The sequence below is a fragment of the Stegodyphus dumicola genome, chromosome 10, assembly GCF_044657685.1.
Source record: "Stegodyphus dumicola isolate Sdum_Otavi_A_Nest chromosome 10, ASM4465768v1".
NCBI classification, from domain to species: Eukaryota; Metazoa; Arthropoda; class Arachnida; order Araneae; family Eresidae; genus Stegodyphus; species Stegodyphus dumicola.
Window position 1 is genome coordinate 127,422,770 of NC_140777.1, and position 27,788 is coordinate 127,450,557.

Consider the following 27,788-nt stretch of genomic DNA (forward strand, 5'->3'; position numbering starts at 1 on the left):
GGAGAACATTACTCGAAAATGAACCTAGACAAAGCCACAGGGTAGTAGTAATTAAATAAGAAATTTGTGCAAAAGTCGAGGAATACGAGATAGAAGATTACAGTAGGACAGTTTGCCAGACTGCAACGAAAATAGAACGTCGATTCTTAACTGCTATAAGAAAATCTTGTATGGAATGCTGAAGATAATTTTTACGCACAACCGTAAAACTGGGAACGAAACAAGAGGACACAGTGAACCTCTCTTACCAGTAAAATTCAGAACTCAGAAATCTGTTCGAACTACTTTGGGCACTAATTTTAGGAAGATGGAAAGAGTTTGTTACTCATTGATTACATGCTACTTAACACCAAGGAAACGGATATTATGTTAATATGTTGACTAATCTCTGATTATTATACTAATTTGTTGACTCATCACTAATAGAAACCACAATTTTTCTTAACGGGCAGTAACGTGTTCAAACTTACATTTGCAACTTACCTTGGGCAGCTATTTCAAAGGACTCTTCTGCTGCGCTCAAGTTTACCACCAGACATTCGCCAACAGTTAATTACCTACATCGAGCGCGAATTCATTGTTTCGCGCTAATAAGGGCTATACTAAGTTAATCTTCTTTATTAGCAGAGATTATTATTATTATTCACAGTGAAGTTTTGATGGAGGAGAAAGCTTCATGTTCTACAAAGAAGCTATATGCAATTCTGAAATGGAATTTATTGCTTTTGACCAGAAAAGGATTTATCAGGTAACGGGTATTTTTGTTTCCATACGCAATGTAATCATGATTAAAGCTTTTTTAGCAAACAAAAAGATACTGCTTTCTTCTCTCTAAAGTGATGATACATCACGCTGGGGGATAAAATTTCAGCAGCAGTTGGAAATATTCAGAACACATATTGATTTTTTGTGAACTCTGTGTTAAAATTTTCTAGATTTATTATGCATACGTTAGAAATAACGTATGCGCAGATTTTATTTCGCATTACGGAACCGGAAAAGTACTATGAAAATCAGAGGTGGTGATGGTTACGACTATGTGTTGAGTTATCGAAAATTGACTATAGAAGCATTTCTGGAAACATATTCATCCTTTCAAAATTGAAGTCACAGTTTTCTGTAGTCATCATACGAAATAAAGAACATTAAATAAATTAGGGAAAAATTTAATTAAATTAAGAAGCGTTAAAATATTTCCTCGAAGAACCTCATGAAATACTTTATCACCATGTGGCAAAACACATACGCACACACACACATATATACATATATATTACTTTTACTATGTTTTAAATACACCTTAATTAGTTTAGCATATTGATTACTATTAGTATTGATTTTTACTTGTAAATAATCAAATGTTATATTTTTCTCTTTTAACACATTTCATTGCAACTTATTTTTCTTATGTTAAAGTTTTCCCGGAACTACAGTATTTCAGCGGCTTTTTAGCGTTCGTACTAGATTTTTCTTTTAATTTTTTTAATTTTGCAGCACAATGCGCAAAGTTTTTGACCACATAGGTCTTTTATTGTTTGTTCTTTCTACTTTACTTTAAATTATATATATATATATATAATGTTCAGAGCAGCATTGTAACTGTACACAATGTAATCAGTAGAATAGAGTTGTTTATAAAATTTGTGTTGTTAATTATTTAAAATAATTAAACTACAGTATTGCATCAATATGATGAAGCATATAAATTTAAGATTTCCTTTTTTGGTATAAATCTTTGTAATTCATATTTATTCCTCGTGTCAGATTTATGATTTAATTTAGTAATAGACACTAAATTCCTCATTATTAACTCGAGCATTTCCTCTCAATATTCTAAAAACAATAATAACTTTTCTGACCTGCATCATTTCCATTCAATCTATGTCACATAGCTTGCGTAACTTTGATAGCGTAGCTAATTCGGAACCTGAATTCAAAATTTCAATTACTGAAAATTTTATCTTAATAAGCAACCTAAACCAACACCTTCTCTTGGTGCTCCTCTGTATTGCATAACTGAACACTTTTGCTTCTACTTCTGTTCTGCTTGAAAGCATTTTATTCTGCTTTCTTTATATCGCAACAATATCAAAAATATAAACATTCTAGAAATAGGTACGATTAGAGTGCCAAGCGAGTTCTGACCACAAATGACAATTGAAATAAAAATGAAATTTAATCTTTCTGGGCGACTAAGTTTGCTGTCTATTACGGATTCAACATTCTGCGTTATATCCCATTAACATTTATTACGTCTTTTTCTGTTTTCGTTATAATATATATATATATATATATATATATATATATATATTTCTTTTCAACATAACATGTAATTAAATTTTGTATCATATAATGTATCCAATAAAATATAGAGCGTTTTTATGTAATTTGATATTTTATTACTATAGCAATAGATTTGTAGCATTAGTTCTCTACAAAATATATCAATCTTCCGTTTTCGTTTTCATGAAATTCTTTATATAATTCACATTTATTCTTAAAAATATTAAATTATTCTTTATTTTATTTTCATAACAGATTTTGATATATTATCTGCAAAATGATAATTAAATCATATATAATGTAAGCTATACTTTCTGTTTTTAAACAATGCATATTTACACATTTTAAAAAATATTTTAGAGGTTTCTATTTCTGCAATGAGGCTTGTTTCTTAAAATCGAAAGACCTCTTGGATCCATCAGATAGCGATGAAAAGAAAGGAACCTTAGGCCAAAAATGTCAGACTTATGTCAGTAAGTAAAGTTTAAAATTAGTTATGCATAAAAAACCACTAAGTATAAAGAAGGAATTTAAAGAAATAAATAAAAGATACATTAAAATTGTTTGAAGTAAATTCGATTCTTCCTCCCCAATGATAAATATTCCTCTTAACTTTTTCTTCTTCACAGTATAGTTTTTACTTTGATGAAATAGATGTTTCTAACTGGAACATATAAATGCTTAAAATGCTTAGATATACTTACCTACAAACTTATTTAAGCATTTTTCATGGTACATACATATGATAGTGCATAAGATTCTTAAAATGTCTAAAACAGAGGTTGCAAGATCGAATAAAAAATGAGGCTATTAAGCAGTACGGTCCACTTAAACAGCTAGCTCCGAATACTGGAAATAAGGCAGCTTACGATTCCCTATGATGATCGGTTCTACTCCTACAGCAACGCTGTTTTCGGGTTCTAAAGGGTTCTAGAAGGAAAAGGTGAGTTGCATTCGTCCTTCCAAGAGCGATCCAATCATATCCTGCTAATTTTAAGTCTGCATATCTGGTTGGCTAATCTACCTGATTAATAACCTCCCTTTGCAGATAATAATTTATTAATTTAGTCCTATGTGAACGAACGTTGTAGTCCAGAAAAATGAACTGAGGGCCATCTGCACCCCTGAAAAGAGAAATATAAGGCTCTAAGATCTCGTCTATTTGCAAAGCCTGCCGTTTGCATTTCACTCACTTGTATGCACAAGAGCTGGGGGCCGTTTGCATACCACTCACTTGTGAGCATTTAGTACGTTGCAGAGAACATCGACTTTGGATGAAATATCAGTGAAGGATTGTATTTTCCATGCCTGAGTCCTGGTTCAGTCTAGCCATTGGTTGTCAATGGTCAGTGTACATTCTTCTGGAGAGAACTCAGGACCACTTATCTATTCTCCAGCATCTCAGAGAGGAAGTAAACACCAAAGTTTGCTGGTTTGGTCGTCATGTTCGACAGATGCACAGATCTTCATGTCTTTGACAGAAGCTAGGTGTTTGTTGGGAAGTGTAGAATTAGATCTTAGAGACGTATTTTCGCCTTTAAAGGAATGCATTTTGCCCTCAGTTCATTGTATAGTATATGCTTATGCATTATGTCCACCTATGTGTATACCAAGTTTTTTAAAATCTGTTCATCAGCTTTGGAAATAATCAACTAAGTGTGAAAATTCTCTTAATTTTGAACACCAGGGTAAATCGACTTGCATTCCAAATATATCAAATAATTTCCATGAACCTATTAAAACTCAATTAAAATAATTGAAAATATGTCAATTTTTTGCGCTGCTTTGAAACTGGTTATTTTTAATTTAAGAAATTAAAAATTTTAATGGGAGGTCAGTTTGAGCTCACGGGCCATTTTTATTTTAATACATACACCTCACTGGTTTAATTACTATGAGCTTATTTCATAAATGGGTTTAAGTTAATGAAATAATGAAAGAGGCATTTGTTTTCGAATAATGACAATCACGACTTAAAATTATTATAATTATTATTTAAAAGTCTCGAACATTTAGGACAGACGCCTTATCTGCCAAAATAAAAATATTCTTATTCGTACTTTGCAAAGCCGTGACTTCAAATTTTTTATCACCCATAAATCAGCTGTCGAAGAAATGAAAAATAAAGTCTTAGGCCTCTCTCTAAATTTAGAAAAATCAACTAGTTGTCAGGGCTTTTATCAAATATTTTACTTAGATTACACAAAAAGTAGAAAAACTGGTAAAAACCACCGAGTGGATTTCGACAGGTGTACTCCTTTCCAAAGACATTGTTTCATTACTTCATGGGTCATTATTTCCTTACTATCTTTATGATATATGTTTGTATATCTTTTTAAATATAATATACCTAATCATACAATTAACAGGCTCACTAGTGACGAAATAGATAAGATTGCTTAAGTCTGATAGTTTGACCTAAATTCGAATCCGGAGGAATAAGTTTGCTGCATTGCGCTTTCACAGTTCTTCACATGTGTAAAGTGAATTCCAGCCAGTTTCTCTTAATTCTTCATAAAGGTATCTTTCTGTTTAGGCAAAGAGCTTTTAAGGGCTTTACCACATTAAATTAAACAAACAAACTCTATTTTGAAAACGTTAAACCATGAAATTTTATATTTTATATTTAAGCCATAACTTAGGCTTTCTCATCGTTGAATTGTCGAACCCCAATATGCTCATTACTTGTTAGAATGACACTGAAAGCTACGTATAGTAAATTTTCTTGTTGTAACAATTATTATTCTAAAATCGAAACTTTCGAAAATTTATACATTATGTGCAGAGTGAAAGAGCAAGATAGAGAATGTTTTGATTATCGTTTTCTATAGATAAAAGAACACAACGGTATGATCTGATGTCAGTTAAATATGGCGTTATATAATTTGAACACTTTTGCTCTGAGTTCCTCTCCTTTTAAAACACGGTTAGTTTTTTCAAACACATATTTTCGCGTTCTATTGCCAAAAGCTAGGTATACATATATGCAAATAACTTTCAAAGAATTGCAATTTCAAGAAACAGTTCTTGATGTCGCGCACACCTTCCTGAAAGATATACTGAATCATTTTGATTTTGTGTAAATTTGTATTTGTGAGTTTTATTTTCATGCAGAAATGATCTATGCCTTGAACCTTTTAAAAACCTCTAAGCATAAAAAAGGCATTTCATTAAAGAATATACAAGTTTTTTGTTTAGATAACGCGAAGTTTGATGTAGTTTTTTATTTTATTTTTTTATTAATAATGTATAAAATAACTAGAAAAAGCGTACAATTTTAGCCTGTAAAACATTTTATTCTTACAATATCTGGGCATCTCCTATACAGTATCCCATTGCTTCAATTAGTGGCAACAGAAGTTTAATAAAAATATAATTATTCAACAAACACTACTTTTTAATTCACAGACACAACAAACAACATTACCGTTACAACTTATAATATAATAAAAGATTTAAAATGTAAAGTTTTCATCATTATTACATTAAAAATGCAGTAGAGCTGGAAATTCAAACTTTTAGATTATAGACAGTAGTAGAACAAACTACTACTGTCTATAACCTTAAAAAATCTTCTTCGCAACTAAATTTAGCCAGTAATCAGCTATGCCAGAAATTTAAATACTTTTATATACTATATGTGAATGTAAATCTCATTCTACTATTTTTCAAACAGGACAATGTATGTTTCAACAATTTTTCAACAGCTCATTTTCTTGCTGTTTAGTAAGTAACTCTTGGATTACAGCAGTAATCTCTTGCATTATAATCAGCGTTGTTCTATATACTTCAGTCTTATTTACATAAACTTAAAGACGTCGTGTAGAAGAGGAAATATCGTGATCAAAAGAAGGTATAGTGTGCAAATGGAAAAAGTGATTTTTGTTAGGAAAATTCAACAAACTTTATAAGGTTCCTTTATATTAATTTAGCCAGTTATGATTTCGGTCTTTGCTGTATTTTTCGCCCTTGCTTTTCCCTACCAGAATATAAATTTAGTACCAGAGTATTTAACCTGTGATTTTTTTCGGTTGGTAGACAGAGCGTATTTCTACCACCTCTCAAGGCCACGTTACTAGATTTCGTTGCTAAAATTGTAATCCTCGGTTTTGCATTGTACAGTTGCCAACACTTAAATTGTTACGTTGGTGAAAAGTTCGAGCCAACTTCGCGTTAAATTAACTGTCTAGCCTTTGGCTACTAAGTTTTAAATCTTGAAATTGAATGTTACTTTAAGTTACCTCGTATCAACTGCAGGCTGAAACTTATCAACCAAGAATTGTGAATTTATTAAAGCTCTGATTTAATAAAAAGGTTATTTTGTAACCTTCTGAAGTTTTTGTTGTTAACTTTTGACCAAGCGATAATTTTCTCCAAGGTCTGTTAGCAGTTTATGTTATCAAAGAACACTAAACTTTATAACTAATATCTAGCAGTTTCACATTGTTTATCAGTTCCTTTTATGATAAACTGAACGCCATATTTAGGGAGTATATATAAAGCTGTATTCTGCGCCTATATTATCTTGTTTAGCTATTTTTATCATTTAAATTTTTTATCCACTGAGGCATCTTATTGTTTCCAAACATGTTCGGAAGTACTAAAAGGTAAAACAGCAATATAAAAATGCGAGACTTCTGATAGTTCCACAAACAAATATCATGTCAATAAATACAAAAATTTAGTCATTTACTTTCATTTCATATGCATTACTTCTTAATTCGAATTAATATTTTATGAAAATTACCTTTTAACGCTATAAACTATACCGGACTTTTTTTATATTTTAAGGAGCAGAAATAGATTCTAATAATAATGAAGCTTACCTTAAAGATGCTCTAAAGAGCTTGGAAGATGCAGTAACAAACCAAACAGTGAAGATCGTACTTCCAATCGACAAAGACTCAACAGTGAGTAAAATGTTAATTTCTTTCAATTATACCATTTTATTCTTTTAAAACATCTGCAGAGCGTAATAAATACAAATATTAAATAGCTATAAATTTTTAATAAGAAATGTACTTCTCCTTCTCTTGAAACTATTTCTGATATACGAAAATAACGTAATCTTAAGGGTGAAACATCGATCCGCGATATCGCTTAATTAGTAAATTTATTTGTAAACAAAGTATGTGACGAAATGTTTTAAGAAATTCCGATCGAAAATAAAGTAAGAAGAGAACGCCGAACAAAATTAACTCAACGTGATCAGAGATTTATAGTTGGAAAATTTGTGAAAATCCACGTTTGAGTGAGTGCTATAAAAATTTCTACAAAATTGTATTGAAAACTTTTCTACTTCAGTTTCACTTGAAACTGTAACCTATAAACCCGAGTAGTCTGGTCAGCTGGACTGCATGGGCACTCTGCTCAAAGAATGTTTACTTGCAAATGCAAATTTAAGAAGAAAAAAATAAATAAATAAAAATCTGAAAGGTTTCAAATTTTAAATTGCGTTCAAAGGTGCGTTTTTTAACATTTAGTCTGTTACCTCTATTTATTAAATATCACGTTCTCCGCACTTAAACCATAAAATCCAGTTTAAGAGCAATATCGCAAAATAGTTTTAAATTGAGCATATCTTTAGAACTTCTGATACGCAGTCTCACGCGCTGGAGATAAAAATGTTTTTTCTGTACAACGTTGCTATTGCTCATTTTGAAATTCTTGAGTTTCTTAATCAAAAATTCGTTAAAAATTTGCAAAATATGAATTCGATCATAAAACAAATTCCAAATTTCAAATTTGGGCTTCCACATGCCCATATTCGCAGTAGGATTACGTTATTCAAAATTCGGTGGCTCTAAGTACCGTTGTTTTATCACAGTGCGAGAAATATACATACATTTATGCAGACTTTGCATTATTTAATTTCTTCAAATATAATGCAGGACTATAACATCTGGTGGCAACAGTTTGAAAAATAAAGCGGACATTTATAGTGCAAATCGCAAAACGCAAACGCAAACACAAAATCGCAAAACGAAAACAATATTCCTTCAGGGACAAAGCCCCTTTGGACTTAAAAAAAAAAAAAAAAAAAAAAAAAAAAAACCTTATTTCTTCCTTCTTTCGCAAAATCAATACTAATAAATACGAAGCGTATTGGAAACCTGTCTTACTTGCAGATAAAAGCAAATTTAACATTTTGGGGTTCGATAGGCGTATAACTCTATTGGAGAAAGAAAAATGAGGAAAATGAGTTGGAGGGGGAATGTTAAGAACTTGCTTAAAATAGTAAAACAGGGCGGTGGAAGTGTCCTCGTGAGGGGATGCATGTCAGCATCAGGATTAGGCAATTAAGCATTTATTAATGGCATAGTGAACCATGCTCTTTATTTAAATATCTTAAAAGCTAATTTAAAATTATCCGACCAAAATTTTGGCATTTGAAACAACTTTTTATCAGGATAACGATCCTAAGCACACGGCCCTCAACGTTCGCCATTGGTATGTCTATAATTGTCCATAACTTCTGAGAGCACCAGCTCAGTCACCATATTAAAACCCGATAGAACGCATTTGGAGGGAATTAGAGGTTAGAATTCGAAGACAAACCATACAAAAGTAAACCGAACTAAAAACAGGAATGATGAAGAAACATTGACGCTGATAATACGAAAAAGAATTTGATGTGTACACCATATGACTTCTTTGCATGGAATATTTTGTTGGTTCAAAGCTTAGTTTCTATAGATTGGCAACACATCCGCTATTTTGCCAAGTTTAAAATGTAAACAAACATTGTCCGTCATCGCAAATTAATTAGGCTTAGCCGCACTTAAACAACTTTTAAATTGTTGATAACTCCACAAATATTGCATGCAGATTTACTAAAGGCATAAAAACCTTAACCGGAATATAAAAACAATATTGTTACGAATTTGGTATTTAAAAAGCTAATGTTAGTTCAATTATAAATTAAATGGTTTTATTTCTCGCATAGTGCAGCGCGTGACGAATATTAAAGGAAAGCTAAGCTGGAAAATTGAAAATACAGGAACGCGTGCATTAAATAAATAAATATCTCTTTTTGATTTCGAGAAAGTACTGGAAAATTCTAGCGCATGATTTTAAAATCTTATAAAAGGAGGAAAACATCTCAGTTTGTAGTAGTTGCTTAGTTTGTTGTTGTTTAGAAAACTGCTCTTGTCGATTATAGCGAATTCGCGGATTAGCGTTCTTTAGCTGTTTTGAATTAAGTTCTATTGGACATTTGAGTAGTTAGATAACTACTGTGAGATATTGTAATACTGCATGATAATTTGAGAAAATGTAAGCATTTTTGTTGTGATAATAATAAATTTTTGTTCATTTTTCATCGGACTTGTGCATTCATTTCATAACGAACCCGTACGCACGCAACAATTTTTGGTGTCAGAAGTGGGATTTGAATGCCAATCACAAGAGCGATGGAAGAGCAGATAAGACAGCTGATATCAGCCTTTGCTGCATTTAAAGAGGAAATGAAAACAGGTCAAGAAGAAATGAAAGAGGAGATGAAATCTAATCAGGAAAAGATTGAAGCGGGACAGGAAGAAATGAAAGCGGGACAGGAAACCGTCAAAGACGAGATGAAATCTATTAAAGACGAGATGAAAGCAGGTCAAGAGGAAATGAAAAGAGAAATTACCTGCGTAATAGAAAACAAATTCGAGGCTATAGAAGGTAGAATAGACTCTGTCGAAAGTAAGGTTGGAGAAATTGAAGAAAGAGTCTCCTCCGTTAAAGAACAAATAGAAGGGAGAGTTTCTGCTGTGGAGGAACGAATTGAAGGAAGAGTTTGTGCCGTACAACATCAAATCGAACAACAAATTGATGATAGGGTTTCTGCAGTAGCCAAAGAAGTGGATATTTTAAAGAAATTCGTAGCGACGGCAGGGAACAATAGCGATGGCTTTAAATTTCTACCCATGCCTGCTCGTCCCTCTCTGAAATTATCTACATATGATGGGAAGACTTCCTGGCAGGTGTATAAAACACAATTTTCTATCGTTGCGGATGCGAATGGATGGGATTCCCAAGCTAAGGCCTGTCATCTCGCCTCTTCTTTAAGAGCCGACGCAGCGGATATCCTTCAGACTCTTCCCGAAAACAAAAGGTTAGATTTCGAAGCTCTATCCGGCGCCTTGGAGCTGCGCTTCGGGGAGAAATGTTTAAAAGACTACAGCAGGCTCCAATTAAAATCCCGTCAACAGAAGTTCAAAAACAGAAGCAAAAAATGCACAACCTACAAACATATAAGAGTAAAGAAACTCTTATCATTGAGCCGGTTAACTGAGAGGATATATATATATATACATATATTTATATACGTTTGGTGCGGCCGATTGCAACCAAAATAGGAGATGCAGGTCTACATGTTACAGCGTTCTATATACAAAATTTCAACGTTTTGAGGCTACTCGTTTTTGAGCTTTGCGAGATACGTACGTACAGACGCCACGAAAAATTCTCTTCAAATCTCATTTTAAACCAGTTTTATATTTGTTTGGGTGGAAAAGAGTCTTTTATTCTGTCCTTACGTACAGATGTCACGCAAAAAAATCGTTAAGTTGCATTCGATAGCGGTCAAAATGGATATTTTCGTTGAAATATGATGCCTGAAAATTTTCGCTATGACAATACTTCCTTTTTACTTCCTACGAGAAAGTAAAACAGGAAGTATTGTAATAGCGAAAATTCCTACGAGGAAGTAAAACCGTGGCGAAGTCCTAGACCCAGACGTTTGAAAGCTGTCATAAATGCTGCAAGATATCTTACAAAATGCTAACTAAGAGATATACTACAATATTTTCTAATATATGCAGATTTTTTTGATAAACTCACAAATACTCTATCATTCAGTTTGTTAATTAAAAATTCTTTATGTCTGACAAAATATGAAATATAATAAAACAAATTCCAAATTTGGGCTTCCAGATGCTCATATTCGGTGGAGGATTACGTTATTCAAAATTTGATGGCTCTAGGTACCGTCGTTTTATCACAATGCGAGAAAGATACATACATTTATCCAAATTCTTCATTATTTAATTTCTTTAAATATAATACAGGGCTGTAATATTTGTTGGCAACAGTTTGAAAAGTACATCAACGCAGAAAATGAATCAACGCAAAATGCCAAAACGAAATTAATAGCCCTTCTGGGCTAACGCTCTCTGGGCTAAAAAAAAGTTATTTTTCATTCAGCAGGCAAGCTAAACAGCTGCATTACGATTCGTTACAATTAAAACACACGCACACTAATCACAAGCAGAAACCACAAACAAAACCTTCGAATTTTCCCCAAATCGCGCGAATTTATTTGGGTTGCCAGATAAAATACATTTCGTAAAATCTTGTTCTCTACTTCGGCGACATACCGCTTTGCGTGGCGATTTTTGTGCTAGTTGGAAGGATACCGCTTTAATAGTTCCCAGTTGGGAGAATAATGCGATAGATATTGCTATAGTACGAACTCACAAGCTGGCTGTCCACATACGGCTCTGAAACTATTTTATGCGACCCGCGAAAATAATTCAATTATGTATTTATTGAAATAGTGTTACAAAAATTTCAAGGTTTTAGTTGAAGTCTGAGATTATATTATTTTCATTTCCATTAGAAACGAACATGAAAACTCAACAGAAATATCTATAAATGAACTATACCAAATTATAATATTTTGTCTAAATGTAGCATTCTTCTAATGAAAAAATTTGTCAAAAGTTACAAAATGAAAAAAAAAAAATTGTATCAACTCATTTTAATGGTTAAGGATGAATTCAGTGATTCTAACTCAATTTTAAGAGAATAAGAACAATTAAAAGAGATTAATTTGAGTTTCATATAGTAAAATTTATTGTTTATTTCTTTCTACAGAAAGATGTTTATATTCAAGACATTATAATTGGAGATGGACCATATACAGGTAAATATTTATTTTCAATTACTAACGTAAGAAAAATTTAATGATTTTTGTTTGTCTTTTTAGAGAATGCCTTTTTATAATTCGCATTGCACGAAAGGCAAAAAATTTGCACTTGCGTATACTGCAGAGAAAACATAACTTGCTTTACGTAAAACTTATTCCATTCATAATCATTTTATAATTATTGCATACTTCAATGAAATGTACACTAGGCAAAAAAAGTGTTAAGCAAAATTCGACCTTATTTTGGTATGAATTTCGAATAACACTTTATCGAATTTGAGGGCGATAAGATACGGGTCTCTCTTCTCCAGGGGCAAAACATTTTTGAATTTGTAAAATAGATAGTAAAACCTTTTCCCCCTCTCTATCCTCTTGAAGAACAGGAACCCCTACTTTATCGCCTTCGAAACTGATACAAAAATACAAAATGTATGCCAAAACTTATTACATATTTTATTGCAAGTTAAATGCAAAATTTATGAGAAAATAAGATTGTTTTCTTTTGGTTATTTTTTAATTTTATATTGGCACATTTTTTTTTCAATTTGATGTGAAATTTTAATTTTATACTTTTTGATAGCCTTTCTTGTTTTTTGATGTCATTAATTGGGGTGCAATGAACTCCATGGTGGAATTAAATTTCTCTCCGTAACGCTGATACCAAAAGGAAGCAACAAACTGCGTGGAGTTTTGCATTTGTTCTTCTTCAGTTAGTTCGCTTTTGAGCAACTGATTGACAATATTTACTACAAAATATAGAATACAAATTGTAACTCATGCTTCAAGTACGAATACGTGTTATTATTACATAAATGAGAAAAGAGATATAAAACATGAGAAATTTAATTTTAAAGTATTTTAGTAGTTTAATAATAAATAATACTGCTGCAGAGGGGTCGTTTTAGATAGGGTAACAGAAGAGTCCTGTACAGTGTAACAAGTATTTATTAACAGGTTTAAGTTACACACGGACATTACATTTACTAACTTTAAGAATATTTACAGAGCAAAAGTCTGATACAACCTATCAAGTGGGATTCTTGGCTTTTACTGAAGTACTTCTCTACCAGAGGGCAGCCTTGTTGTTACAGTTAGTCCAACAGTTTATGTTAAAGGATTGGTTACACTGCGAAAATGTCAGTAAAACATAAATAAATGTAATTAATTTAATTTAATGATAAGAAGTTTATTTCTTTTCTAAAAGAAAATTAAAAGAAATTCGAAATAGATAAATGTTATCATTTACCACTTAAAGTTTGGGATACATTGTAAAGATTTTTTTCTTATACTGTAGAAGTATATATACACTACAGGCACGAACCCCATATTTTGCTTCAATTCATTTCAGGAATTTTCCTGAAGCATAATAAACCTATAAGACTATAAAGTATATTTATTCAAATTCCAGTTATTCAAGCAAATTCCTGTTTACTCTTTCTTCGCTGTTATTAATATATATATATATTCTTTTGCTCTCTCTCTCTATATATATATGTATAAAGTATAATCATTCAAATTCCATATTCCTCTCTCTCTCTCTCTATATATATATATATATATATACATATACAGGGTGTTCATAATTAAACTTGAAATTTGCGAATAGTCTGTAGCAAAACCTATGCAACTGAATTACATGAAAATTGGGCAATGGCCGAATGAAATGATGGGAGTTTTATCGAAGAAAAAGAAACAGTAAATTTCAAAAACCGCCACTAGATGGCGTTGTCCAATGTAAACTATTGGCATATGCAAATGTCGTAACCAGAGTAATCCTGTGCGCATACAGCAACCCTATAAAGATACGAGAGGTGAACCGCAGTCATACTCGTTTTCAAGTCAAGGGAGATGACGTTGACTCTCCAGGAACAGGCTTTACTGGTTAAATTGTTTTATCAAGAAGAAGACTCTGCTACCGAAGCTTTGCGGAAATTTCGGTCTTTGAAGCGATTACGAAAAGGTGGACTTACTGGTCAAAGACTAACAAACATGATTAGAAAATCTGAAGCAACGGGAACATTGGAGATTCAGCCAGGAAGGGGACGAACGTGTGTTGCAGCACAGGTAGTGGATGATGTAGCGATGCAAGTAGAGGAAAGCAGATCGCAAACCATGGCAGCACTAGTGTTCGGCGTATTGCAGCATCTGTGGACCAACCTCGCTCCACGATTCATAGGAATCTTCAAAAGGTCTTACGCTACTATCCATAGAAACTGTCGCTAGTGCAGCAGCTCTTACCAACTGATCTGGAGAGTCGACAAACTTTTGCGTTGCGGTTTCTTGCGCGAGTCGAGATCCAGGATGAATGGCTATGGAACATTTTGTGGACCGACGAGGCCCACTTTCATATGGAACGTGCGGTTAACATGTGCAATTGCCGTATTTGGGCTGCTACAAACCCACATCAATTCCTGCAAATTCTATTACACTCTTCGCATATAACGATTTGGTGCGGCTTTACTGCAACCTTCACTGCGAGTCCGTTTTTCTTTCGAAGAGCACAGCGCCCCGGGGCCTGTGAACATGCACCGTCACCGGTCAACGATACGCTTCATTATTAGAACAATCCCTTATTCCGACTCTTTTTTAGGTAAGGCAATGTGATACAACCACAGTGTTTATGCACGCTGGTGCTCCTCCACACCTCGCCCATTGTTTGAAACAAGTGATCCGCCGCCCTTTCGGTGACGGCAGAATCATCAGCCCGGCAGTTTCCTACAGCTTAGCCTCCTAGATCCCCTAACTTGAATCCGTGCGACTTTTGGCTGTGGGGATGTCTCAAGGCCGTGATCCCATTACATCTCTATCCGACCTTAAAGAAAGCATAGTACGTCATGTGAGTAACATTCTTCAATTCGTGCTGCTTTCAACAGTCGAACATGCGATTTTACGCTTCCAGATGGTAGCAGACAATGGTGAACATCATATCGAGCATGTCTTGTAAACGTTTGTAAATTATTTATATGTTCTCAATAAAGCTATCATACGCCAGCTAGGGGTGGTTTTTAAAACTTGTTGTTTCCTCCCCCCCCTCGATAAAATTCAAGTCATTTCATTTTGCCATTACTCAATTTTCATGCAATTCCACTATATAGGTTTTGCTACAGACTGCTCGCAAATTTCAAGTTTAATTATGAACATCCTATATATATAAAGTATATTCATTCAAATTTCCAATTATTCACGCAAATTCCTGTTCTCTCTTTCTTCGCTGTTATTAATATGTATATTATTCTGTTCATTCTCTTTCTCTCTCTATAAATATATATGTATATGTATAATAAGACAAGGACTTTCGATATTGATGGTGTAGAAAGTAGACGGTTGAATCCGTAATGAACAGCGAGGATTTTGATGTCGTAGAATGCTGAAATGCCAATTCATAATGGATAGAAAACTGACAGCCCAGACAGATAAAATATTTATTTTACTTCAGTAAACATATTGCTGCCATAAGCAAATTTTGACATTATTTTTGCCTATTTTAAGAGCTTTACATATTTGATAACTTTGCAGTAAGAAGAAGCAACAGAGAGCAATCCAGCTAGGCTGAAGAATAGCGAACGAGTACGTTACGTTTAGAATGAAATCTTAATACAGACTGAGCTAATTTTAGTTTTCTATGCATTTTGATTGGATAATTAATATTGCTGTAAAATTATTATTGGATGTTTGAGTTTTAGTTCTGTTTCCACATCGGAATTATGCAAGAGTCATATGACAAGAATTAATCTCGAAATGAGTGCAGTGCAAAAAGAGATTACTATTTTTAGAATACAGAAGTGAAACTAATTTACACTGTTAATTTAAATTATAATTTATCTTTTATATATTCTTTATTTTTCTGACACACACATATATATACACTGTTCAAAATGTTCACGGTAAAGTCATACTACTATGTTCGTATAACTCATGACACTATTACAAGAGGCAGTTAGCTACAAGGAAGATTGAACTCTGAAAGAGGTCCTGCGTTCTTTTTATAGAAGAAATGTGTAAGTTTGCTCTGTTTCTAGAAGCTTGTGTCAGTTGCAGACCCTACTCAGGCTAGAAGCAAGGTATTGCTTTATTTGCAACAGATGACCAAATCTTAGGAAGCTTAAAATAACCTTTTTTTTAACTCTTAAGTGAATACAAAACCCTCTTTGTGAGATAAACGAACTTCCACTACTTGCGGGTATTTCAATTAACATTAAATATAACGTTAAGTTCAAAGTAAAAGTCGGAAAATACACATAAAATAGACAAGAATAATTCAAATAGAACTGCTCTACAAATACTTTCCGAGAAGCCTTTTGAGCATAGAAGTAAAATATTTCCTCTTATTCGTAAATAATATAATAATGCTACATTTAAATAAAAAAATTTCATTTTTAAATTGCAAGCTTTAACGAATAAAAAATTATGAAAAATGTATTCTGATTGACCAATGAAAACATATAACGAAATTTTATTATCATCTGAATCTTTTAATACTTTTTCATAGGAGGAAGTAATCAGGAGAAACCTTACGATATAGTCATCAATTTCAGCAAATTGAAGAAATCTGAAACTACACTGGAACTTCACGAAGTGGATACTCTCAATGATTGTTACAAGGCTTGCAAAACTTCGGATGCTATTTCTTGTTCCAGTTTCTCTTACTGCCCAAGGAGCGATAACAAGCAATGTGTAATCAGCTCTCTCTTGGTGGTAGATAAGGCAAAAAACGCTGAGGACACAGTAGATGATGCCAACTGCTACGTGTATTCCTGTAAGTAACAACATTTTTTTTTTCAATTTTAACGAAGAGAACAGATAACTTAGAAGAACTTAAAGGTTTCCTTTTTTCATTTATGTGCATATTAAATCTGAAATGTACCGTGCAGTTGCCCAGTGTGTTTATGGATTTAAGAGAATATAAAGCAATTTTCTCGTTCTTTTGCCAAGGCTGTTAGTTCTGAGTATCAGGAATGTTTTATCTCAGTCCATATCGTTCAGTCTGTATTTAAATATTGTGTTTTTAGAAACTCAAAAAAATTCAATGAAACATACGTGGAAGGAGGATATTAAGAGATTGTCTTAACTGATGCAGCGTTTCACAAAAGTGATGTGATACTTTTTCTTTCCGACAGTAATTTAAAAACTTTTGAATGGGTTAAACTGAAATTATAAAACATGGTTTCTTTTGAGGAATATATATATATGAGGATGTCTAACGTGGATGCAAGCCAAGTTTCCTTAACGTGCTCCACGACAACGCTCCTTCCCTTAGGCAGATAGCCCTAGTGTGCTTTGCCATAATCAAATAAACGTAATATATCTCTTTTGGGACGAAAAAATTGTACACTACCCGACATTGAAACTGCAACACCAAGTCGACAGAAAGTGATGAAACTCGGCAGAGAGAAACAGCAACGAAGAATAAGTGATCTGTATTTCGAAAGGATATGCATAACACAGAGCGCGAGACGGCGATACACAAAGCAGCATGCCTAAGTACAAAATCAATAAGGCTGCGAATGATACTTGAAGAATGGCTCTCCACCTCCTGTCAACCATTTGCCACCGTCAGTCTTCTGAACGCGGCAATGGCAGGGTCTGCAAATGGGGTCCAAATCACACTCCAAATGAGTTTAATTGGTGAGAGAACAGTAGAGAATGGTGGCCAGAGAAGCATCTGTACATCTTGCAGTGCACGTTGGCTGATGCCAGCAGTGTATGGTCGGACGTTATCCTGCTCATAAAGAGCATTGGGCACACCCCGAAGGCACGGGAGTGTCACCGGTCACATCACATCATCCACGTATCATTGGGCCGTCATAATGCCTCGAATACGAAGTAAAGGTGACCTGGAAAGTTACGCAATTGCATCCCAAACCATGATGTCGCGTTGTCGTGCAATGGGTGTTTACACATTTACTGTCGGATTAGACCTGTTTCCACATCGACGCCCCACTCGTACACAGCGACTATCATTGGAGAAACAGAAGCGTGACTCATCTGATAACACGACCCTGTGCCATTCCGTCGTCTACATGGCTCATGCCTTGGCACCTTTGCAGACGTTGACGTCAAGATGTGGAGTCAATGGCAATCTTCTTAACGGACACCCCGAGTGCAGCCACCAATTAATGGCAAATGGTTCTGCTCGATATGGGAATATCCAAGGTGTCTTGAACGTGCTGCAGGATGAAGGTAGAAGTGGCTTGCGGGCGCGCCACTGCTTGTCAGCGGATGCGTCGATCCACGCTTACTGAGATCCCTCTCGCTGCACCGGCAGCATAATGGCAGACTGCACATTCAGTTAATCAATGTTAAACGAATTTCGCATACTGCGCATGCCCAGAAGAGAATTTGGCGTAACTATTATATTGGTGCAATCTTAAAAGAAGATAAATTCAGTATATGGTTGATATTCTGTTATCTGTTATCGTAAACAGTTCGAGGTTTTAAACCTTGTTAGGTTGAAAGTTAATTCATTACTTAGTGTGTAAATATCGATTGTAAACTACGCACATTTTCATTTAAGAAGGATTACAAAACAGGAAACATTACAAGATATATTAGCTGAATGTTCATTGATTATACTTCTGGGGAATAAAAGCAATCGAGTATTTACCATACCTTCCATTCGTATATACTTGAACAAATTAAGGAATAAATCTAGTTTAAATTAATGGATTAAAATCGATAAAATTATTATAATTGGTATTAAATATAAGGTTTATGAACAAAATAAGCCAAAATGAAATAAAACAGAAGCAAATACAATAAGCACAAACAAATTTCCGTAGTATTGCAGTTGCAAACAGTCGATAAGACTGTTTGCAACTGCAATACTTATATGACGAACTTATATGACGAACAAGCTTCTGTAGGGTTGCTTATGCTTAGTCGCCAGTATTTCCTCCAAATATTCCAGTATTCCAAAGGTACAACATTGAGCATACGCAGTAAGCGAAATTCATTAGCATTGATCAACTCAATCTGCGGTTTGCCATTACGTGCACCGGCACCTCTCGAACTTGCCACATTTCTTTGTTCCAACCATCGTCTTGACAGCTGGGGCGCTGTCCAGGTTATACCAGCTCCGATTTGCCGTATGGACCAGCTTGCCGTTCTCAGTCTGATCACAATGCCCCTCGTAAAATCGTCTGTCTGCTGGAACTGACTCTGCTGCCGACGGTCTGGCATTCTCTGCTATTAGACGCGTCCTCAGAGACAAGAACAAATTTTCTACGATGATTTCCCTAGCATAAATAATGACACTAAAATTGAGCATTCTGCAGGTTCCTTCCTTATAGCTTCCTCAACGTGCGCTGGAGAGCTGCGCATTTCACATCATTCGCATAACTCGGTGACGGCGTCTAACCTGAAATTTGCATAATTTTCGGGACACTCCTTCTGGGTGTTGCTTTTTCAATGTCATGCAGTGTATTACAAAACAGATCAAACAATTTATGTTATTTCAAATAAAATGTAAATGGAAATTCTTAAAATTTTTCTAATGCTGATTTGTTGTGTTGTTATTAGATCTTAAAAACATGATTTAACTAATTTTTTGGTCATGGATTCAACTACATTTTTTATCATTTTAGCTTAATTTTTCTCCACTCAGTTTGCATTACTAATTTCATTTGTTTTTTGCAGATATTTTGCTTTTTTTACAACAGTTTTTTAACCTATTTTATTAGTGTAAGACTCATTTTCTTTTCCCTTCCTTTCAAATAAAAAAAAAAAAAAATGTGAGATGTTCATTTTTAACAGCCAATCAGATATTAGCATCGAATGCCCCATCATCAGTCATTATTTGTAATGGGAAACTAGTTTCTCTTTTACATGGGAACTCCAAAGTATTTTGTTGTATTTTTACTGTTTCATATCATGTGGCGAAACAGGAAAATTGTACTAAACAGTTGCTCTTTCGAAATGTTTTGAATGTGTAATACAAATTTAAAAAGTATTCTGAGCATTTTCAGAATATTAAAAGCAGCCAGAATAGTAATTTCAGAGCAGTATCCTCTATGTCATTATGTTAGTAGAACTTAGAACTGTATTTTAGGCTAAATTCCTGTGCTTGGGTTTCAAATTTATTTTAAAATATGAATATGTTTTAACACTTTCATTACAATATCTATAAATTTAAGATCTGTATAATTGGGCCTGTGAGCTTAAGTTAATTACCCACTCATTTTATGTTTTGTATCTATACTGTCCCTTCTCCTTTCCGTTTTCCTGCCAGAATGGAAATTTGGTTCGAGTGTATTTAAGGTGAGGTTTTTATAGATTCTAAGCGGTTTGCCTTTCGTGGCCAAGTTATTAGGTTGCTATCTTAGGTTAGAGTTACTGTCTTCGGTCTTTCATTATAATTGCTGAGAGCTGAATACACGTTGGCTAAGGTTTGAGCCAACTTCGCGTTAAACTGATTGCATAGCTTTCGGCTACTAGCTTATTTGAATTTAAATTTACATTTTACTTATTGTTAACTTAAATTATCTCGCCAGAAGTGGCTGGCAGAGTTGTAAGCACAAAGTGGTCTAATTTAGTGAAAAGTTATATTACTTCTGTTCTTCTGATTGCTTCTGTATAGTGTGTTATAAAGTTATCTTACTTCTGATCTTATTTAATTTTAAATAAAGGGTATTTTACACTCTTCTCAAGTTTAAGTTATTATTTAGCGGTAATTCGCTTAACGTCTGCAAAGAGTTTACATACTTCGAACGACTGCTAAGAACACTTAACTCTACAGTGTTTTTTATTTCGGAGCAGGAGATGTGAAAAATGTACTTAGCTCTCGCCGGAATTCAAACTTTAGACCTTCCGATTGCTAGCAAGATGCGTTTTCCAGTTACACCATGAATGCATCTTAAGGAGGCAGAAAATATCTTACAGATCATTGTTTCAAAACGTGACATACAGTCTTAACATTGTGGTTTCTTTTATACCATTTGTTTTTCTTAGAACTGACATCGGTTTTTGAAATTCTTTAGCTCTTCTATGGATTCAAAATAAATGTTAAATATCTTCTCTTATTAAATTTTACCTTATTCCAAGATTCAGAATTCTTGTTTCTCATAGATTTGAAGGAAGAATATTGAAATTTTCTGTTCATAGGTGTCGTAAGAACTTTCAGACTGCCACCTGGTTAATTTAGCATACAGAATTACTGTTTTAACGTTCTCTCGATTAATTAATACTCTACATAATTAGTAAAAATAAGTTCTCTGTATACTAACCCCCAATTTTTCGATTGTTTTAATTATTTTATACAGTATTATGTTATATTTCACAAGACATCACATACGGTTTCCTAATTTTCCTTCAATATTGAATGTCGTCATGCAATAAAATAGCATTTTATTGCACCAAAACTGACGAATTCCTTAACAGAATACTTTCAAGTACATTTCTGACAGATTTAATTTTCTTACTTGCATATTAAAAGCAAATTTAATAATTACTAACAGAACAGTGCGGCCTTTCGGATGACACATATGTATGTCAAGGTGTCCGCCGATAACATCGCGGCAAAAACATCGTGGACGAAAACGTCGCGGAGAAAACAACGCAAGGCGAAAACGTCGTGCTACAAAACATCGTGGGAGAAAACATCGCAGTTCTAAAACGTCGTGGTACAAAACATCGTCGTCGAAAATAAAGCGGTTCAAAAACATCGCAGTTTAAGAACATCGTCGTCGAAAATATCGTGGTAAAAAATAAAGTATCTACAAATCATCGCATGACGATAACATCGCAGACATGCTTTTTTCAGGTTTTAATAATTGTAAATGGATATTCCCATAATGATTTGTGAGCGCAAGGGGTAAAGAAGGATAAATTTTACTTTCACATATTTTATTAACTAATAAATTTTTGCTGAAAACGTAAGAAGGAAACTTAAGCATAGAAAATTAAATGTAACTTATAGATTATACTTTTCATGAAATATTACCAGTAAAAACTTTATAAAAATGATTTATTAATGACCTTTGTTAGTTAACTATGTCGGTTTAAAATTCTATTAAGTGCTATAAGTTGCATTAATTTTTTATGCTCAAGTTTCCTTTTTATTTTCTCAGCAAAAATTTATTAATTAATAAAAAATATGAAAGTAAAAATTATCCTTCTTTCCATCTTGCGCTCACAAATCATTATGGGAATATCCATTTACACTTATTAAAGGATGCCTGAAAAAAGCATGTCTGCGATGTTATCGTCATGCGATGATTTGTAGATACTTTATTTTTTACCACGATATTTTCAACGACGATGTTTTTAAACTGCGATGTTTTTGAACCGCTTTATTTTCGACGACGATGTTTTGTACCACGATGTTTTAGAACTGCGATGTTTTCTCTTTGCGATGTTTTCTCCCACCATGTTTTGTAGCACAACGTTTTTGCCTTGCGTTGTTTTCTCCGCGACATTTTCGTCTGCGATGTTTTTGCCCCGATGTTTTCGGCTGTAACCGTATGTCAAAGTCAGTTTATAGTGATATTGTTGACATTTAAACACTGAAGAATGTTTCAAGATTTCCGTAAGTAAGAAATTATGGACATATTCAGAATTTCGCGGTGGATAAGGGTAAACTTTATTAAACTTGCCAGGGGCTACCGTAAAGTAACTCACGGGCCACATGTGGCTTTTTTTCAAACCACCAGTTGTCTACTACTGGGTTTACTTTACGTAAAATGTTATATATAAAATACTATATCCATTCTGAATTTTGCAACAGATAAAAAGCATTATAAAACGAAACTAAAAGAATTAAAATTGTCTTATTTTGGAAGTAGTAGACATTCTTTGTTCTGACTACATAACCATGATCATAAGCGACTGTTAAAAGCATCACTTACACCAAATGCCACGTGTTTTATAAAATAAAGTGAATGCAATCGAATGACATACAATAAAATAAAAGCAGCTACCACTATCCTTAATTAGAAACTAATATAGAGTTTTTAACAAAGTACGCTATAGTTTGTTAATTGAATTCACAATGGATTTTTTTTTTACTTCAGTGAAATATCTGGACTTCTATGATCCCTACCCAGGAAGAACTGTGCTTATCAGCGGAGAGGATGTGCAATCAAATGTTAATAGCACAGAGATGTGTGCTAAAATCTGCCGAGATGAAAAAACATTTACCTGCCGAGGTTTTGAGTACTGTCGGACGGCCAGAACATGCGTGCTTCACTCCAAACATATCCTAGATCTCAAACCAGGGGAGAGCGCAACTACTTCGAAAAAGTCAACATGCGTCCACTACGCAGGTGAGTGATTTAACTAAATAGATCATAACAGTTTTCCGTTATTTTAACAGATAGCTTTGCATACTTGAATCTAGATTCGTGTGGTCAAGAATTTTAAATATACAGTGTATAGTTATTACGTATAAATTTCAACTCAATAAATTGATTACTTTTACATTGAAATATTGTAATATTACTTAGGTTTTGGCCGAAAGCATAGCAAACAAAACAATGCAAGCAGAAAAACATCATTCTACAAGACTTCTTAAGAGAAAAAAAAAGCAAGGAGAAAACATCACAGTTTGGTATAAAGCATTGCGGTATAAAATATTGTCGTAGAACATAATAGTTGTTCAAAAACCACTTGGCAGCTTTAAAATGTACTAGTGAAAAATATCGTTATAAAAAATAAAGCAACTGCAAATAATGTACAAGCAGCTATTAATCGAAATATAACTGAAATTCTTATCAGTGAGAAAATGAAACCAAGACTTCAATAGATTTAATCTAAAATTTGAAGAAACGACAGCGCTTAGCAAGTTCTAAATTCTGATTTTTATCAGTAAAAGATAAGATAAATAGATAAAAATAATAAACTGCAATATAGTCAACTCCTTATCATCAAACTTCGAAGTTATTGTCTCATTCTCGCTTTAACGTAACTTTTTTTGCGTGTTTTATTTAATGGTAGGAAGCAAAAGAAGTATTGTACCCACGAGAATTTCGGGTTTTAGTTTCGAAGGAAATATTCATTTTGACCATTCTATCTATTTTAACTACTTTTTTGCTTGATGTCTATACGTATAGACAAAATAAAGGACTCTTTATTCCAAAACGAATTGTAAAATAGTTTCAAAATTGATTCTTTCGCCACGTCTGATACTTCTTACGTATATATCTAAGTCAAAAATCGTAGCTGTAAAACCATAGATTTTCTGTAGAACTTGAAAATTTTGTATATGGAACTGCTGTATCATCTAGTCATGCATCTCTCTTTTTTATAGCAATCGGCAGTACCAAAAGTGTATACATATATACATATATATACGCGCATACACTGCATATATATGCACAACGTACCCACTATACTCGTAAAAGTGGTGTCCATGTACAGTAAAGTAGCTATGCGCTACTAGATCAGATAGCTTACAGCGTTACATTTATTTGTTCACGATTTCCGAAGCTAAGACGTCACGAAACGATATTAGAAAGAAAAAAACAACTAGTTATCACAAGCTACTTTTATTTTCGATGTTCAAACTTCTCGTCATCAGCTGAAATGTACATCTGGACACCCTCGTTAGAACTTCATGTTGCACGCGTTGTAGCATAGCGGGTGACACTGTGAGACAAGCATCTGTAACACGTCATTGAAGGTTCTGCAATGTTTGTGGAGGGTTCGCATACACTTGCTATTTGAGGTATCCAAATAGGAAAAGGTCCATTGGAGTGAGATCAGGTGAATGTGGAAGCCACTCTTCGAAACCACCACACCCGATTATTTGTCCTCCGAATTCCTCCATTAGGTACTGCTTCACTTGCGACGACTCGTGCGCAGGTGCGCCGTCACGTTGGAACCATTCATTCCGGAGTTGAAGCAACGGCAGGTTCTTAACAAAATCGGGTATTATGTCTTGCAGAAATTCTAAATATTGTGCGGCCGTTAATGTACCTTGGTAAAATATTGAGCCGATTAGCCTGTTACTATAAATTTCACATCAAACATTAATTGAAAACCGTATTTGATGTTGAATGTTGGCAGAACATGATGGATTTTCCAGTGCCCAGAAATGGGTGTTCTGCCTACTGTACATTCTATTCCGCGGAAAGCATACCTCATCCGTGCACACTATATCTACTGCCAAGAATGTTGGCTGGACCTCTATATGGTTCATAACGAAGTTGCACCATGCGAAACGTCTCTCGGCGTCCTCATCCAGTAATGACTGACTAGGTGTTGGTTGGTATGGATGAGCACCTAATTCATTTAGGATTTTCCAAACACGACGTTTAAAAGGCTATAGGTTTCATTTATCTCTCTTGTGCTGCTGTTTGGATATGTGAAGCCGTATGATAAGACATTTTGCGGTTGCACTTTCCGCCTTACATTAGCTGATCGGCTACTCACGCAGCCTATCTACCTTAAAAGTTTCACAACCTTTTTTTGTATGAAAGATGCGGGCCTGCAAGAAAACGTGCCGATACAACCGCGCTGCCAATCCTGTCTTACACTCACATTCGCCGTAAAGTAGAACCATCTTACAAACATCATTTTCTGAAAATTGCTTCATCACCAAGAGCTTCCACATACAACCACAAAGAGATATCTTTTTTATAGCTATCTAAAGTGAACAGGTGTGACGTTTTATACATTTGCAGGATACACAAATTCGCACACCAAGTTGCGTTGAGTGATGCATTTTGTGACACGATTATTCTGTTCGTAAAGACAATCAGTACAATGATGCACCCCGCGGGGTTTAAATTAGTCTTCTCGTTCGTGAATTATAAGCGATACCACTGTGCCGCGATGCGAGCCCGTTTTTCATTCGAAAGTTTTTCTTTTCTCCTTTCGTTCAAGTTTCTTGACGTTACAGTTTCGGAAATCGCTAAGAAACAAATCTCTGGTTTTAGCATTCATATCCACAAGGTGTCTATACGTACTAAATCGACGATGGTCTACAACTCTGTAATTCACGTTTTCTCCCTATTTCGGATCGTTTTCGAGATAGGGAGCCTAACTCCGCCGTTTTCTATCAGATGGCGCTGTAAGATATCTCATTTAGTAGCCCATAGTCACTTTACATAGACACCAATTTTATGAATATAGCTGCAGCTTTCGGCAGTTAAACTGGTGGTACAGGTTGTAACAACTTTAAATAATATTAAAATCTTGTAGTTTAAATAATTTAAATAGATGAACATTAAGGTATTTGTGAATGGCAATATTTGAAACCAGACTCGAGTGCCACGTGCGACTCTCGCACGAAGAATGCAATTTATTTTTAAATGTTAGTATTCTTTTCTCTTCTTGTTTGTATGTCGCCATTTTTTTGAGTGTTAAATAAAAGTTATTGCTGTGTTCCATCATTGGAGTTGCTTCATTTCGCCAAAGAAGCATCACAGTCTTAATTCTTTTGGAGGCACCGACCGAGATCGAATAATCGTGCGTATTTTTATTTCATTAGTTCATCACTGAACATAATACTAGTGATACCAGATTATTACTTCTTGTTAATATTGAATTGCTTTATTTTATTAGTTCATCACTGAATGCAATATTAGCGATACCAGATTATTACTTTCTGTTAATATTGAATTGCTTTATTTTATTAGTTCATCACTGAACGCAATATTAGTGATACCAGGTTATTATTTCCTGTTGATATTGAATTGCCTTATTTTATTAGTTCATCACTGAACGTAATATTAGTGATATCAGGTTATTACTTCCTGTTAACACTGAACTGCCTTATTTTATTAGTTTATCACTTGAACGTAATCTTAGTGATACCATTTTAATGCCGTTTCTACTAGAGCTCAAAGGAAAAGAAAAATAGTTGAAGAGAAGATCTTGGAACCGATGAAGGAAGAAAATAAAGCATCCAAAGATATCTTTGAAGAAGAAGTTAAATCACCGGAATTAAACGTGGAAGATTTTTAAGAAAATTTGAAAACCGATAAAGAAATTAATATTGAGAATCATTTTGCAATGCAACATTATCATCATCTTTCGGCTTTCGATTTAATATCAAAGGCGCTCTAATAGACGAAGAAAACAAATGTCGAAAGCAAATGACAAATGAATAGTATTCGAAAGGCACAGATGAACTGAGGAAAGGCTTTGCTGTGAAATAGCCGAGGAACTGGTCCGCCATGGAAGAGATCTAGGCGCCGTCAAGAAAATAAAAAGGAAGAATAATTTGAACACTGTCTCTTTTCTTCCTATTTAAATGTGGTGTAAAAATATTTGTTTAAAACTTAAAATTTTCGGCCTGAAAATTTGGAAACTTATGAGAGAAGTTATCTTTTCTCTTTAAGCAATTGAGCAAGCCGAGCTTATAGACTTTCGAATTTTACAGAACTTTTCCCTTCGGCAAAAGTCTCTCCGTTGGGGGAGAGGTTGTAACAGCTTTAAATAGTATTAAAATTTTGTAGTTTAAATAATTTAAATAGATGAACATTTAGGTATTTGTGTATGGCAATATTTGAAACCAGACTGGAGTGCCACGTGCGACTCTCGCACGAAGAATGTAATTTATTTTTAAATGATAGAATATGTTTTTCTCTTCTTGTTTGTATGTCGCCATTTTTTTGAGTGTTAAATAAAAGTTATTGCTGTGTTCCATCAT

The 27,788-nt window shown here is 34.0% G+C and overlaps 1 protein-coding gene across 1 annotated transcript in view; it reads left to right on the forward strand.

Moving 5' to 3' along the window:
• LOC118189260 (uncharacterized) overlaps positions 1-27,788 on the forward strand; it is a 115,831-nt gene that overhangs the window by 76,183 nt on the left and 11,860 nt on the right. The window contains exons 17-21 of the mRNA XM_035359843.2: positions 2,644-2,756; positions 7,075-7,193; positions 12,148-12,196; positions 16,689-16,955; positions 23,206-23,457. Coding sequence (XP_035215734.1) covers positions 2,644-2,756; positions 7,075-7,193; positions 12,148-12,196; positions 16,689-16,955; positions 23,206-23,457 — 800 coding nt within the window. The remainder of the gene's footprint in view (positions 1-2,643; positions 2,757-7,074; positions 7,194-12,147; positions 12,197-16,688; positions 16,956-23,205; positions 23,458-27,788) is intronic.